This window comes from Trichosurus vulpecula, chromosome 8 (genome assembly GCF_011100635.1).
Source record: "Trichosurus vulpecula isolate mTriVul1 chromosome 8, mTriVul1.pri, whole genome shotgun sequence".
In the NCBI taxonomy this organism is placed as follows: domain Eukaryota; kingdom Metazoa; phylum Chordata; class Mammalia; order Diprotodontia; family Phalangeridae; genus Trichosurus; species Trichosurus vulpecula.
In genome coordinates this window covers 198,963,770-198,980,354 of record NC_050580.1, presented here as the reverse complement: position 1 = coordinate 198,980,354, position 16,585 = coordinate 198,963,770, and the positions used below count along the sequence as shown (strand labels likewise).

The window sequence follows — 16,585 nt, the reverse complement described above, 5'->3', positions numbered from 1 at the left end:
ATCAAAGTCAACTGTAAGTCATGTCATCATTTCGTTGATGTCAAGGTGAATGGAGAACGGAGAATGAAGGACAAACACAACCTTTCACTCTTCTATATAACCAGCCCACCTCCTTTTCTAGTCACGTGTTCCTATTGTTGTTTGTGCCATTTCTTGTACTCCAGTTATATTATTCAGTATTCATTTTTTGTTACTTTTTTTATTCTGAACTTTTTTTTTATTCTGAACACCAGTTAAAATGAGCATTTCTGAATTGTGCAAGAGACTGCAAATCTCTATTAATATAGTTTGCTTTTTTAAAAATATATACATTTGATCTTAGCCTCAAGTGACTAATAAATTCAACATGTAACTTTAAAAGCTGTCCTGTTTGTGAATCTTTCTGACCTACCTTTTGCATTCTTCTTATTACCCTCACTACCTCATACTCTGGAGGGGGGGGTGGGGGATGAAGAAATCCCTGAAACAAACACTCAGGTCATTGCTGGTAGTATGCTTAGACTTCATTAATGGAGGCACAATGTTAAAGAAGTGATAGACCTACATATTCTACCCTGTTCAGACCACATCTAGAATACTGTATTTACTTCTACTTACTACAGTTTAGGAAAGATATTTACACCTTGGTGCAGAGGAGGGCAACAAGGATGGTGATGGGACTAGAAAACATTGTATACAAAGGAGGAACTAGGGATACTTGGTTTGGAGAAGAAAAGACTCCAAGGCAGACATGATGACTGCCTTCAAGTAGCTGAAAGGTTGTCATGTAGAATAGTAAGATTCGTTCTACTCATTCTTTAGATGGCAGAACTTGGAACAATGGGCAAAAGTTGCAAAGCAGATTACAAAAGAAGCTCAACTTCCTAATAATTAGAGCTGTTCAAAAGTTAAACAGGATGTCTAAGGAGGGAACAGGCTTCCCTATTAATGGAAATCTTTAAGCAGGTGACAGATGGCTATTTGTTAAAGATCTAACAGAAGGTATGAGTTGGACTAAATGGCCTCTGAGATCCCTTCCAAATCTGAAATTTCAAAGTTATCAGCACAAAAAATAGTAGGTGAAACTATTAGAATGTTTAGCTAGGATCACAGGTCTAAAGCTAAATGAGAGCCAAAAACAAAGCTTATTTCCAGAGGACAGGAAGAGACAAAAGTACCAAGAAAACAGAGAAGAACAAACTGGAGAAGTGTTGAGTATACCCACTAGGAGACAAATGTCATTAAAGCAAGAGAGTAGATAGTTTTAAGAAGCAAATGAAAAGTAACGGTATCAAATGCTCTAAACAGACGAGGTAAAATGAAAAATTAAGAGGTCTTTGAATTTGTTCAGGAGGATGTCACTGGTGACCTTCAAGAAAATAATTTTAGTGGAGTGGTAAGGACAGAATATATATTACCAGGCATTAAAATGAGAATGGAAGACAAGGAAGTAGAGGCAGTTGTAAACCACAGGTTACAGGATTTTGGTAGGAGAAAAATACAAAGTATGTAGGAAGGAGGGAAGTTGGACAATAGGTTACAGGGTCAAAAGCAAGCTCTTTCTAGGCAATGAGAAAGCTGTGCTGTGTGTGAAGGTAGAGCAAGGGAAAAACAGAGAAAGAGACAGATATTCTTATCGATGATGCTAGAAAAGTAGAAGATGACCATGGGAAGAAAGATGGAATGAGACTCAGAATAGAGGTTTGAAAGAAGAGGTAGTTCTTCCTTTGAGATTGCAGAAAGCATGGTACAGTGGAAAGAACATGGGATTCAGAATATACAGATCAAAAGTCTGACTCTGATATTGTATGTGTGACGTTAGAAAAATCACCTTGCCCCTCTGGGTCTCAGTTTCCTTATCTGTTAAAATCAAAATAGTGGAATTAGAAGACATTTAAGATCTCTTCTTATTCTAAATATATGATCCTACGATATAAACAGTGGTAGGTTTTCGTGAAGCAGGTGATGAGAACCTCGATCCTAATGTTACAAGAGGTCAAGTCCTGTAGTGAAGAGAAGGCTGGAAAATGGATGCTGGCTTAAAAAAAAGATAGTAAATCTAGGAAAATGACATACCTAATAAGGTTTTAATGTAACATCACAGGTATAACTTGTGGCTGGAAAAAGGTACATATAAATACCAAGGATGTACAAATTAAGATGATTAGCAAAAAGGAGCTTATAAAAAACATTTATTTCAGCTATGGATTTCTGTTACATGAAAACATAAAAACTAGCAGATTTAAATATTTTTAATGTGAAGTCATCTATCATTTTCTGCATAAAATTTAAAACCTAGAGAACTGAGTAGAAATAATGCTTTACTTCCCCATTCCTCCCCAAAATCTCACTGAGAAACATTTTCATAAAATGTTAAACTAGGTCCTTATATCTTTATGTCCTACCCTCCATGAAAATTTAGCCACCATATCTGACAGATATGGAACAAATATGTCCAGGTTATGTTGGGCTCTGATAATACAAATTGATTCAGAGAATAGGTAACATTTGGAAATCATCAACATACAGTTTTGTGGAAATAATTGTTACTTAAAGGATAAGTCTTGTATAACTCCTGTGGGTAGGCTGAGTCTGAAAGAGGTGCAACCGGTTTTTTGTTTGTTTTCAAAAAAGAAAAAACGAAAGAAAAGAAACCTCTTTCAGGGTGTACAGGATAAGGACGACAGCAATAATAACCATACCAAATCTTGGCAGTCTCTAGATTTATGTGTTTGCGAGTGTGATGCTGCCACATAAGCCTGATGATTGCTACTGCCAGCTCAGCAGCTGAGCTTGAAGAAAAAGGTGGGAGGGAGCGGTCCCTCCCCAGCCATACATGCCAACCCCAACAGGAACTACACTTACCTGACACAGTCCAGCAGGGCTAGGTGATGGAAGATGGGCGTGAATAAGGGATGGACTTGAAATGTTAGAAGCAAGGAATTTGTGGGAGCATAAGGGAGCCTCTGAGGTGCTAGCAAACTAACAGCATCCATTCCCCTGGGCCAAGGGAAAGGGCCTGGAGTTGGAGGTGGGGGGTGGGGGAGGGGAGAATGGAAGAGAGGGTCGCCCTTACCTTGTCATCTTCACATCTCTTCCCCTGGCCCTCCCTGGCCTGCAGCCGGCTGCTGAGGAGGCCATAGTCGGCCTCCTTCTGGTCCATCTGCTTCTTGTGCGAGTCCACCAGCAGCAGGAGGTCCGAGTTGCGCTTTTCCAGGTGACTGCGGGCGACCTCGGTCCTCTGCACCTGGCTCTGCAGCTCCAGCATCTCCTCCTGAAGCAGGACGTGGCGGGAGGAGACCCTCAAGTAGTTGAAGGCGAGGATCGCGATCACCACCAGCAGCCCCAGCAGCACCAGGGAGGGCAGGCGGCCGGCCCGCCGGTTGGCCCCGAATCCCACCATCCTCCCGGCTCAGACGCTGGCGGGAAGCGGGTGGGGGCGGGGGCGGGCAGGTTGGCGAGGCGGCGGCGGCGGGACAAAGGCGGCCGAGTGGCTAGAGCACCTCAGTCGGACCGCCGCCGCCCGGGGGACCTGGCCCCAGAGCCCCGAAGCAGGAGGGAGGGATGGAAGGCAGGAGCCGAGAGAAAGGGGCGGGGCCGCGAAGGGCAGACCCGCCCCGCCCTCCTTCCCCAGGGCCCCCTTCTCCCCTGCCTGCTCCAGGAGCCTTCCCCCGGACTAAGGCTCGCCACCTGGGAAGAACCGCCACGAGGCAGGACCCGGCCCGAGTTCCCACAAAAACCTCACACCTCGTCCCACCAAGCCCAAGTGGGTCCAAGCGCGAGAGCGGAGGGCGGAGAGAGAAGAATCGGAAGGGGCGGGTTTACCTTGGGCCCCGCCCAGTTGGACAGCTCCCGGCGATTGGGAGGTAGGGGGGAGGGGGCCTTTCCCGGTTTCCGCCGACGCCCCTTTCTCGCGAGAGGGCGGGCTCTTTCTCGTCGATTGCTGGGGCTCCGGGCGCTTGGGAGCTGGGTGGCCGCAGCGGCGGAGTCGTGTGTCTGTGGCTCCGGTGCCCCGCGTTGGCGCACGGTCGGGAGTTGAGGAAGGGTGGCTCCGGGTCATCTGCTCCCCTTGGTGGGCTGCGCGCCGCGGTCTTTTCTTCCGGAGAGAGCTCTTCTAGCTGGGCTCCTCGGGATGCAGCCTTTCCCCCAGTGCTGCACCTTCTCCAGCATCTGTGCGGAGAATGAGACCGGGACCTGGGACGTGGCAGCGGCGGCTGCAGTGCCCGAGACGGAGCGTTGCCTTTTTTTGTTGTTGGCGTTTAAAAAAAAAAAAATAGAAACGTTTTAAGAAGGGAAAGCTTGATCCCTTAAGATCATAGTAACATAGTTTTAAAAAGGGAGGGATGGGGGCGATGCGGCGAAATAGTATTAATAATGAAATATTTTCAATAGATAAATCATTTTTGGTTGTTTTATACAATATAACCTTTTTTTCAATCAATGAAATGGTTTTGGTGGTTTTATTTTTATTCTTTCGATTGACGAAAAGTCAACCAACCTCTCCATTCAACCACTCCCACCCCCAGTTTAGAAATGAAGAAGAATAAAACCCCTCTAACAAACACGTATGGTCAAGCAAAATTAATTCCCGCATTGGCCACTTCCAAAAAAATGTCTCAACCTGCATTCTTGAATCTCTCACCTCTCTATTAGGAGGTGAGTAGTATGTTTCATAATGAGTCCTTTGGAATCTGTGCTTGGTCTTTGTGTTGATTAGAATTCTTAAATCTTTCGAAGTGTTACATCCTTTAGGCTCTTACTATGTGCCAGGTGCTGGGGATTAAAAACACACACACGTAGGCTAGACAGTCCTTGCCCTCAAGGAGTTTATATTCTAATCGGAGAAACCAGCACATAAATGGGATCGGGAAAGGGGGCGAGGGTGGCCTTGAATCTAAGGTTTCAAGATAATAATAAGCATAAGAAAACTGCATTTCGGGATAGAGTGTGTTCCCATTTATTACACTTCTCATACAGAAGTTTAGTGGGTTTATACTAATCGGGTTTAAACAAACATTTTACCACAGTCTGGGTTAAACAGAAGCAGAGGAGTAGCAGATTGCTACTCGTTAACCCTAACTGTAGTGAATTAAAGAAAACTACCCAGTTACTTTATCCTCACTGAATATACCCTAGCTCTTTCACCCTGGGTCAGTGAATAAAAACCGTAAGTAGGTATAAGGTCTACTACCATTAAAAGGTATGGAGTTGCCTTGTTTCAAAACCTCACGCCTTTCCTACCTTTCCAGTCTTTTTACACCCTATTCTCTTCAACAAACTCTATTTCTCATCAACACTGGCCTAACTTGTAGTTCCTCAAACTGGATGGTTTCTCTCCCAGTCCCCAGTGATCTGCAACCCTCACCTCTGCTTCTTGGTTTCCTTGGCTTCCTTCTGTTTGGGTGCAAGTCTCACTGGAGGCCTTTACTGTATCCCCTGCCCCAAATGCTAAAGCCTTCCCCAGTCAGGGTGCCTTAACAACTACTCTATATATCTTTTATATAGCTAGTTATTTACATGTTGTCTCCCCAATTAGCATGTAACCTGAGGGTCAGAGACTGTCTTTTTTTTTTTTTAACCTTTCTTTGTACCTGCAGTACCTGGTACACAGTAAAGCATAATAAATGCTTGTTGACTGACTTTCAGAGTAAATGATGAAAAGCTTGTAAGGACTAATGCAGAACTGTCATGGTGAAAAGAGGTCTATTATTCTGTTTGACTCCAAAAGTCAGAAACAGAATCAACAGGGTAAAGGTGTCCATGGTTATAGATAGATTTTAGTGCAGTCTAAGGGAAAACTTGGAGCCACTCTATTAACTCCTTATAATTTCCTCTATGTCTTATAGCAGACGGTTGTCTTCTACTTCATTGAGGAGATTAAAAGTACCTAAAAGTGGAGGAAGAGGCATGAAGAACTACCTTGGCCTATTCCTCCATTCCTCATAACTTCTCAACAGTAGTATCCACCCCATTAATTTTCTCTGGTGATAGAAATAGGAAGCATTCGTATTTTTTCCTTTCCTCTCAGTAAGCCCTCCTCTTTTAAAATCTATATAATCCACATCTTCCAGCCAATCAAAATCCTTGCAGCTGTTGCCCTACAGCCCTCCAGGAGTTGAGTTCCTGGCTCACAATCTTTCTCTTCCTCAACTCCTGCCTTCATACTAGGTGACTTCAGGACACATATTGACACTTCCTTAGATACCCCAATCACTCAATTTCTCAATCTACTCACTTACTGTGACTTACTCCTCTACTCCTCCACCTAACCTCAGCCACACAGAAAGACAGTAATACTCTTGATCTTGCCATCACGCACAAATGCACTAAAATTCTGAAATCCATTCATCTGACCAAAATCCACTGGTTTTCATGTAGCCAGCCTGGCTCTGAAAGAGTGATCCAGAGCCTATTTGTGAGATGAACATCCTTTACCCTCTTTCCCACCACTGCCAGAATCACTGCAGGAGGAGATTAGATCCATGTAGGATTTAGGGTCATTTTATATTTTATTTTGCATTGTGAATTGCCATGGCTAAAAAAGCCTCATACCAACTGACCAGCCTGTGGGTGAGAGACTTCTCTGTACTTATCTAAGTTAGTCCTGTGAAAACAGACTAAGTCAATTGCTAGAGCCGTACTTGAAGACTTTCCAATGTGATAGACCCTGCCAGAGCTTACCCTTTTCTGATACAACCTTCAAGAACCCAAGGTTTTCTCCATGATATAATCATACACCGGAATTGGACTTTGTGCTTAAGAATGTGTGTGTGTAGATACATATATATACATATATACACATATACATATATATTTATACGCACACACATTATATGTATGTATGTATGTATGTATACACACACACACACACACATACACACACACACACACACAGATTGTCCCTAAAGTCTGGATACATAGGAAATCTCATTAACATCTCATTAACCGTTTCACCGAAGATTCTGTTGTTCAGCGACTTCTTTTTCTGGGCTATGCTAAAAGAGGTGTACTCAATGAAAATCACAGATGCAACACACTTGATTGAATGCATAAAATGCATAAAGAGTGAATGTGCTAAAATTGACGGCAATGTGGAGTTATTGTATCAAGTTGACATGAATCTTGCAAAGCGCCTCAACCTTTGCATCACAAATGATGGAAATCATATTGAAGATGTTATTTGTTAGTATTCCAACTAAATAAAATGTTGACATTTTCATTCATTTCATTTCTTGAAAATATGTATTTTTTGCCTATGTGTCCAGACTTTAGGAATACTCTCAGTTATAGAATTTGAATTGGCATTAACCTGGAGAATGCCAGGAGGGAAAGCTGTAAGCACCATAGTTAAAGGCCTTTGAGCCTCACTGCAGAGAACAACCCAAAGCCATTCTCCTGGCATTGGCCAGGCATTTTAGAGGCAGAATTCCCTGGAAAGACTCGAGCTTGTATGAATTGGCTACTAACCTGTACATCTATAGAGTTTCAATTATTTCTTTTACCCCACAACTAGATCTTATAAAAAGATCTCCCCATTTTCCTCAATCCTAATTTCATTGTCCATAGCACCTGTGATCATAGATAAAACCCTCCATGTCACCTTTGGTAGCTAACTCTGAGTAAATTGGGAAACATTCCAGTCATATTCTCTCATCCCTTTCAACCAGTTACTGTACTCAGAGATCCCAGTGAATAGATTTGGAAGCAGATGTAAGATAATACTTTGCTCCTCACCAATCACCATCCTGGAACATCCAAGTATCCCTAACACACATCAGAGATAGAACTTTTCGTATAAAAAAGGAAGCCGTTTGGGAACTATCACCCCACCACCCCAGTCTATAGCCTCAGCACTTAGCGTAAAGACTAGCTCATCATAGGTACTTAATAAAGCTTATTGACTTAAGTGCAAATATGAAGGTCCTCAGCATTAGTAACCAACTCATGTCTTCAGCCTCTTATAAAAGAATATCCTTTAATAAATTTTTTTGGACACATAAATTTTATGTGTGGGTTTTCTCCTTTTTCCCTTTCTTAGTACAGATGCTGAGCAAAATCATTCATTTGGAGAGGCCTTTGCTGACAAATGTGGGAATCACTCAGGAAGCTCCCAACTGCAATGGAGTGGTCCTAATTTACCGATGTGTCCAGGGCTACACAGCCAATATGTCAGAGGCAGGACTTGAACCTGGATCTTCCTGACTCTGAAGTCTCTCCTTTATCACTACAACATGTTGCCTCGCACATAGTAACTACATAATAAATATCTTACTTTATTATATTAAATGCAAATTTAAAAAAGCAAAGTGGATGAAATATTTGTATTACCCAGACTATGGCATAGAGTTGAGTGGACAACCCATTAAATCAGTCCATTTGTATGTAGATAGATAGATGATAGATAGATAGATAGATATTAGACAGATACAGGATAAAGTTGTGGATAGAGGAGATCATGTTGGATGACACTTAGGAAATTGCTTCATTGCCCATCATCCCAAGCTATTCATTGATTCAAAAGCTTCTTCTCTTTAACATTAATACTCTTCTGGTTATAACTATAATTATGCCTATCAATCATGGAACATCACAGCTTCAGAAGAATCAAAAGTGCTATTGGCCAAATTAGCAAAGGAATGACACTTAGTGGGCATGATCAGACTGCAGCACATTACTGATGATGCCTACACGACAAAGAATTGTAGTTTCAGTCAACTAGTATTTATTAAGCACCTACTATGTGCCAGTCACTGTACTAAGTGCTGGGGATACAAAGAATGGCAAAAGATAGGCCAGGTTTGCAAGGATCTTAGAGTCTAGTGGACTTGTATCATTGGAAAATGAGATGAACTGGTCTCAAGAACGAGACAGACTGAGGGCCACACTCAAGATATTAAAAGAACCAGAAAGTAGCCTCCAATATATTAGGCATATGTTAGTCTATGAAGAATTAACATTACACCACAAATGAGAATTGCATAGGATAGTATATTAGGAAGGCAGAATTTATGATTTCAAAGAGAATCTCATATGTGCCTAAAAGATCCGGAACCGCAGGATATAAGGAATTCTCTAGGCAGAAGGCAGGAGAACTAAAGCATGTATTTACACTCCACAATAACAAGCCCACAAACCAGCGTCCCCATTTTGATATTTTCATCAAAAGCTTCCAGGCCCAATAAGTCCGCCTTATAAGGGTAACCAGGAGGCCACAGAGAAGCGAGATGGTATAAGGCAAAATCGTGTACATGCTTCCCCTCTACAGTAAGAAGATTACCCACTAGCCTCTAGTCAGCTCCTACCAGCAGCTCAGCTTCGGCTGTAGGTGTCTCTGGCTCCAACCGGAAAAGGAAAGGAGAATCTTCAAGCTGTCCTCTCCCCTCTTATAGAGTTTTTGACATCATCAAGCGCCGCCTGAACGACCAGGGCCGATTGGTTCTTGACTTGGCCCTTCCCCCTAGCGTAGACCACGTTAACACACTTCCCCTCAGCCAGCCCCACGACTCATCACACAGGAAGCTCTGGTCCTGCCCCGGAAGAGCAAGCCCCAGCGTCCAGGGAAGCTCAACGAGGCAAGCTGAGTCATTCAAAGAAAACAAAGTCCATTCTGGCTACAGATAGAAAAGGAGAAACTGTGATTTTTGGTCTACCAATATCAATAAGATCTCAGATTCATTTAAGTAATTCCTTTCTCCTAATCTTATATATTTTTAGCTTCCTAAAAGTAAAATTATGACTATTTTGGATTAAAATGTCATAAAATGAAGGAATACATAGGAGTATATAGTTTTATATTCTAGCATATGGCCTATAGGAGCAGTGTTTGAATATATGAACTTTGTTTAAAAATTATTCTGAAATGAAATAATCTATGTAAAATTATCTACATCTGTGAAGTGCTATGTCAATATTAACTCTTAGTGGCACAGTGGATAGAGCTCTAGCCTGGAGTCAAGACAAGCTGAGTTTGAATCCAACATTAGACACTTACTAGCTATATGACCCTAGGCAAGTCACTTAACCCTTTTTGCCTCAGTTCCTTCATCTGTAAAATGAGCTAGAGAAGGAAATGGCAAACCACTCTAATATTTTTGCCAAGAAAACTCCAAATGGGGTCACAAAGAGTCAAAGAGAAATGACCAAACAACAACAACAAATTAGTACCTTGTAAGTACAAGAAATAATGTAGTTAGCATTCTACCAATCAAATTGGCAAATGGCACTTAATTGAATTAGATGAGATAAAATTCATACAGAGGGGCAAAAGGTCAAGAATAATAAATTCATATATGTGTGTGTATGTATGTATTGGTGCAAAGAATGTACCAAAGGATGGGTGGGGGTGGGAAAGATATATTCAGAAATAAGGGTAATAAAAATTTTTCAAAAAAAGAAAAAAATCCATCCCTAAGATAATTCAATTCAATTCAATAAACATTTATTAAACACCTACTATGTTCCAGGCACTGTGCTAAGCAATGGACATATAAAAGAGGCAAAGGACAGTCCATAGAGCTTACAAAGTAATGGGAGAGAAAACATGCAAACAAATACATGCAAGTCAAGCTATATACAGAATAAATAGGAAATAATTAAGAGGCGAAAGGCACTGGAATTAAGAGGGGTTGGGGAAGGCGTCCTGTAGAAGGTGGGATTTTAGTTGAGACTTAAAGAAAACTAGGGAGACTAGTAGTTGGAGGAGAGAAGGGAAGGTATTCCAGGATTGGGGGACAGCCAGAGAAAATCCCCAGAGTTGAACAGCCAGGAGGCCTGTGTCCTGGATCAAAGAATACATGTTGGGAAGTAACGTGTAAGAAGACTGGAAAGTATATAATAAATTAGTGTAGTTGCTCCAGGTCCCATGGTAGGGGGGAGGTGGAAGAAGGGGAAAGCATGCTGGGCAGTGATGGGATAAGGATGGGGGAAGAAGTGAATAGGATGCTATCTGATAATAAAAAAGGCCTGGGGCTTATACATGTATTTACCCTGTGATTCGGAAATGAGGCCCTGAGTTTACGATGACACGACTCATTGAATTTTCCATTGGTTTGTGCCCTCATCCGGGGTATCCCTTGGGAACAACAGAATTTGGCTCATGTGTATGTCTCCACATCAAAAGCAAAGGTCCTTCATCTCCTCTACAAATGCTTGAGTTAACAAACCATCAAATGTACAGTAGGCTTTATTTAACCTGATAAAAAATAAAAAATTACTTGCACTTGAGCCCATCAGTAGTCAATACAATTCTTCCTCTCTAGTGAGCTTCCACTTCTCCCAGAGACATACAGTACCCCAACTAATAATACTTGTCTGAGACTGAGGGCTCCCCACGGGGAAAAACATGTAGCACTAGAGAACTGATCCCTTTCTTCTTATGAACCTGGCCTGATCCTATATAATCCTTTAAACTTATGCAATGAAGGGACTGGCACATACCTAGACTACCTAAGATGGCAAAGATGTGGAAGAAGCTGGGGTCCAGCTTCCAGGAGAATGGAGGACAGGGACATGTAAAGATATTCTATATTGGCCTATCATTCTGTGTAGCCAGAAAGGTCACTATCTTTGAAATGACCTAAATCAGCAACTATAGTGGTTTTCCCTGCATTCAAGTTTGAAGGTAAAAGACTCTCTCAGTCACAGAAAATGACACTATCCAATAAGGGAGGAGCCCAAAGGCTACCTCCTTTCCCTTTTAAGCCTTGTAGCTTTTTCACTGGTGCTGTTCCATTTTATTTTTTAATAGTATTTTATTTTTGCCCCAGTTACATGTAAAGACAATTTTTAACAGTTTTTAAAATGTTTGAGTTCCAAATTTTCTTTCTCCCTCACATCCCCTCTTCCTGAGACAGCAAGCAATTTGATATGGGTTATACATGTTCAATAATGCAAAACATATTACCATATTAGTCATGTTGTAAAAGAAGACATAGGCCCAAAGGAAAAAAAAACATGAAAAAATACAGAGAGTGAAAAACAGTATGCTTCAATCTGCATTCAGATTCCATCAGTTCTTTCTCTGGATGTGGTTAGCGTTTTTCATCATGAGTCCTTCGGAATTGTCTTGGATCATTGTACTGCTGAGAATAACTAAGTCATTCATAATTGATCATCGTACAGTATTGATGTTACTGGGCATGGTGTTCTCCTGGTTCTGCTCACTTTACTTTTCATCAATTCATAGAAGTTTTTCTAGGTTTTTCTGAAATCAGCCTGCTCATTATTTCTTATGTATTTTCCATTTTGGTTGAAACAAGTAGAATATAGTCATGGGGATTTGGGAGACCAGGAATCCACTATGGATATTGGAGCCAGCCCAGTCGGATATCCTACATACGATGGGGGCAAGGCCACAAGCTTAGCAGAAGCTGGCTTTGCACTTGAATTTTGGTGGGATTAATCCCATGTAGAAATTGAGCTAAACTTTTAACCTAATTTTCCTCTCCATCTGAGAGACTAGTGGCCTGTGGCATGAGGATGAATATTTGTATGTTTGTTTTTGCTGTGCCTTTGAAGTAAATAACCCTTTATAAATGCTAATCTTATATTTAGTGCTTAACATGGGTTGTTATTGTAGTGCACTTCCTAATATTTTATTTAAATTTTTTTGTGTCGGTGTTCGTAAAGGACCATATTTTTAGCATAGAGATTGGGAATGTGTGTTCTTTTCTTATTATTGAAAAGAGCTTATGTATTATTAGAATGAACTGTTCTTTGAAAGTTTGATAGAATTCACTTGTAAATCTATCTGGTCCTGGAGTTTTTTAATTTGGGAGTTCGTTTATGACTTGTATAATTTCTTTTTCTGATATTGGGTTATTTTAGTAGTCTGTTTCTTCTTTTGTGAATCTGGGTATTTTATAATTTTATAAGAATTCATCTGTTTCCTCCAAGGTCAGCTTATAATTGGGCAAAATCGTTTCTAATAGTTTCCTTTTTTCCTTTGCAACTTTTGTGAGTTCCTCTTTTTTATTTTTGATACAATCTGGTTTTCCTCTCTCTTTTTAAAAATGAAATTAACTATTTATTATTTTTTAAAAGAACAGCTACTATTTTATTTATTAATGCAGTGTCTCTTTGCTCTTGCTTTTTATTAACTTCTTTAATTTTCAGAATTTTTATTTTGTTGCTTAGCTGGGAATTTTTGATTTGTTGTTTTTCAAGGTGTTTTTTTTTAGTTCTCTACCCAATTCATTGATTTATTCTTTTGTTGATGAAAGTGTTTAGAGATATAAATTCTCCCCTAATAACTTCTTTAGCTGTACCACTTAAATTTTGGTATGTTGTCTCATTATTGTTATATTCTTTAATGAAAATTTCTATTATTTTTATAATTTGTTCTTCAAATCACCAGTTCTTTAGAATTATGTTACTTAATCACCAACTTCTTTTTAATATTATCTTCAAGGGACCTTTATCAAATATGATTTTTATTTCATTATGATGGGTAAATAATGTGTCTAGAATTTCTGCTTTTTTTTTACATTCTTTGGAGAGGCTTTTATGCCCCAATACATGGTCAGTTTTTTAAAGGTCACAAATACAGTTGAAAATCATGTAAATTTCTTTTTAGTCTCATTGAGTAATCATCAGAAAACTATCATGTCCATTTTTTAAAAAATGTCTATTTGGGTCCTTAAATTTTTCTTGCCTTTTGCTTAAATTTGTTTAGGACTGAATAGGGTATGTTAAAGTTTCCCACAGTTGTAGTTTTACTCTCAATTTTTCACCCCTATTTGTTTAACTTTTCCTTTAAGTATTTAGGTGCTATCCTGTTTAGTATGTTTATAATTTGTATTGATGTTAATTTATCTATGTTGTCTTTAAGAATGATCTCATTTTTCTTGCTTGTTTTTTTAATCATGTCTGTTAAACTATAAGCTCCTTGAGAGTATGGACTGTCTTTTGCCTTTTTTTTTATCCCCAGTATTTAGCACAGTGCCTGGCACATAATGGGAGCTTAACAAATGTTAGTTGACTGACAAAAATATCTACATTTATTATAGCTTTATTTGAAATCATGATTGCTGCTTCTGCTTTTTTGAGGTCAGCTGATGTATAATAATAGATTTTATCTGAAACCCTTATTTTAACTGTATAAAATCCTTTTGTTTCAAGTGTTTTTCTTATAAGAAATATTATCAAATTCTATTTTCTAATCTGTTCTGCTATCTTCTTCTGTTTTATAAGTGAGTTTTTCCCATTTATGTTCAGGGTTATGATTGTTAAACGTGTATTTCCTTCTACTTTATTGTCTTGTATTTTTTTCTCTTTTTGCTTCTACCCTTCCCTTTACAAATAAGAAGTAGGAGGGATTCTGTCTGATACTTGTGATCTGTAAATGAAAAGGCCTGTTTCTTTTCTGTTATAGCTTTTCTCTTCTCCTTCCCCCATTCCTGATTACAAGGTTTTTATTCTTCTTTTTTGTTATCTTTATCCTCCCTTCTCTCCAACTTTCAAGTTTGTTTTGCTTATGACCATTATCTTACCTGTCCTATATGCCCTCTTAGAACCATCTTTCACCTTCCCTGGTCCCTATCCCTTCCTATTTCCCTTTTGAACTTAATATATTTCTGTACTGCAATCTCTTTTTTATGTTGGTGTGTATAATTTTATTTAATCTTCCTTTATCCAGTTCATATGAAAGTAAGGTTCAAGGGGTGTCTATTCCCTCTACCTCTCTCCATAATTAAATACTCTTCATCTTATGCACCTTTGTTACGTGATCATAATTTTCCTCCCCATTCTTCCTCTTTTTTTTTCCAGCATAGTCTCCTATTCCTCTCACTTTTTTCTCATCCTCAAACCATCAAAACAAAACAAAACAAAACTACCCATAGACACTGTCATTTTATCCTTTTTCTATGACCCCTAAAGATTTAGGGTTCTGAGTGGCAGCTAGGTAGTGCAGTGAGTAGAGCACTAGTCTTGGAGTCAGGAGGACCTGAGTTCAAATTTGACCTCAGACACTTGACACACTTACTAGCTGTGTGATCTTGGGCAAGTCACTTGACCCCGATTGTCCTGTCTTCCCCCTCGAAACAACAACAACAACAAAAATTTAGGGTTCTGAGAAGAAATTTGTTTCTTAACCCCCCTATTAAGATATAAACAATCCATCCTATATATTCCTTGCCAGTTAAACAAATATGTGTGCCTTTCTATCTTTCTCTTGGCACCTGAGTTTCCTTTTCAAAATGTCTACTTAGCTCAGGCCTTTTCAACACAAATGCTTGTCAATTTTCTATTCCATTAAAGGTCCATTTCCCACTATATGGTTATACTTAGTTTTGCCAGACAAGTTATCCTTGAGTAAACTTTTATCTTTTGTACTTTGAAATAAATGGCAAAACTTGTCTTTCAAGTTTGTATCTCTTTTAAAGCAGCTGCTGCCAAGTCTTGTGTGATCTTTACTTGTGTGACTCCTTGGTACTTATACTTTTTATTTTTAGCTGCTTATAGTATTTTTTTCTTTGACCTGGAAACTCTGAATTATTTTATCTATCACACTTCTAAGAGTTTTAATTTTGGAGTTCCTTTCAGGAGGTGACCAGTAGTTTCTTTCTGTGTTAACTTTGTTCTTTGTTCTGTACAGTTTTCATTTATCATTTCTTGAAATATGGTATTCAGACTTTTTTTAGTCATAACTTTAAAAAAGTCTGATTATTCTCGGATTCTCTCTCCTTGATCTGGTTTTCAGGCCAGTTGTTATTGATATAAATATTTCTTGGAGTTTCTTCTGTTTTTAAACTTTTTAAATTTTGTTTAACATTTCTAGTTGTCTTATTGAGTTGTTTTTTATGGCTCATTCTAATTTTCAGGACTTTTAGTTCTTTGGGGAGGTTTTCTACTCTCTGTTCTAAGGTATCAGTGCTTCTTGCTGTTCTTTTACTCCTAACCATTCCATTTTGTATATCTTGTTTTATTTCTTCCAGGTACTCTTTCAATTTTTGTTATTAGGAAACTTTTTTCCTGAGGTTTTACCTGGACTTGTTATGGGGTCTCTATCCACCTCAGAATGGAACCCCTGGGCATCTCTCAAATAAGGATATTTCTTCATGGTATTTTCTTTAGTTTGCTCATTTTGGCAGCCTCAGTATCTAGGTTGGGGAGCCAGTATCTAGATTGTGAGTCAAGCTCCACAGCTGATGGTATGGGTAGGGCTTGCCTGGTCCTGAATATAGAAGCCAAGAATAGGCTCCTTTCAGGGGACTCTGGGATTGCTCTGATGCTAGTCTTTGCCTGGAGAACCACTCTTGCCCCCAGATCTCTAAAATACTTTAGGCTTTAAGCCTGGAATGGTCTTTGCCTGGGATTTTTCTTTCACCTCTGGACTTCGGACATTAGTCCAAGCTGATCCAGCCTGTAGCTCTCTGTGGCAACTCTGTGTTCTGGACTCCTCCTGTCATGAACTTCTGGGATACTCAGGGCTGTTCTTGGCCTAAGGTCTTTCTCCCATCATTGTACCTAGGGCTTCCCACCTACCTGCTGGGGCTGTCTTGCCTTCTATTTTCCACTTATCCTGGCTTGTTTATCTCAATCTCCACAGGATTGGGGGTGGGGTGTCTACAGCTGATTCTTCTTATTTCCTTTCAGATTGGTATAT

General features: G+C 39.7%; 1 protein-coding gene across 2 annotated transcripts in view; it reads right to left on the bottom strand.

Annotated features, from left to right (window-relative positions):
* GOLM2 (golgi membrane protein 2) overlaps positions 1–3,826 on the bottom strand; it is a 91,852-nt gene extending 88,026 nt beyond the window's left edge. Inside the window, exon 1 of one of the 2 annotated variants that reach the window (XM_036736406.1) lies at positions 3,056–3,826. In XM_036736406.1, coding sequence (XP_036592301.1) covers positions 3,056–3,382 — 327 coding nt within the window. In that variant the 5' untranslated portion in view covers positions 3,383–3,826. The remainder of the gene's footprint in view (positions 1–3,055) is intronic. The other variant, XM_036736407.1, reaches the window with a different exon arrangement.
* Positions 3,827–16,585: the final 12,759 nt, after the last annotated feature.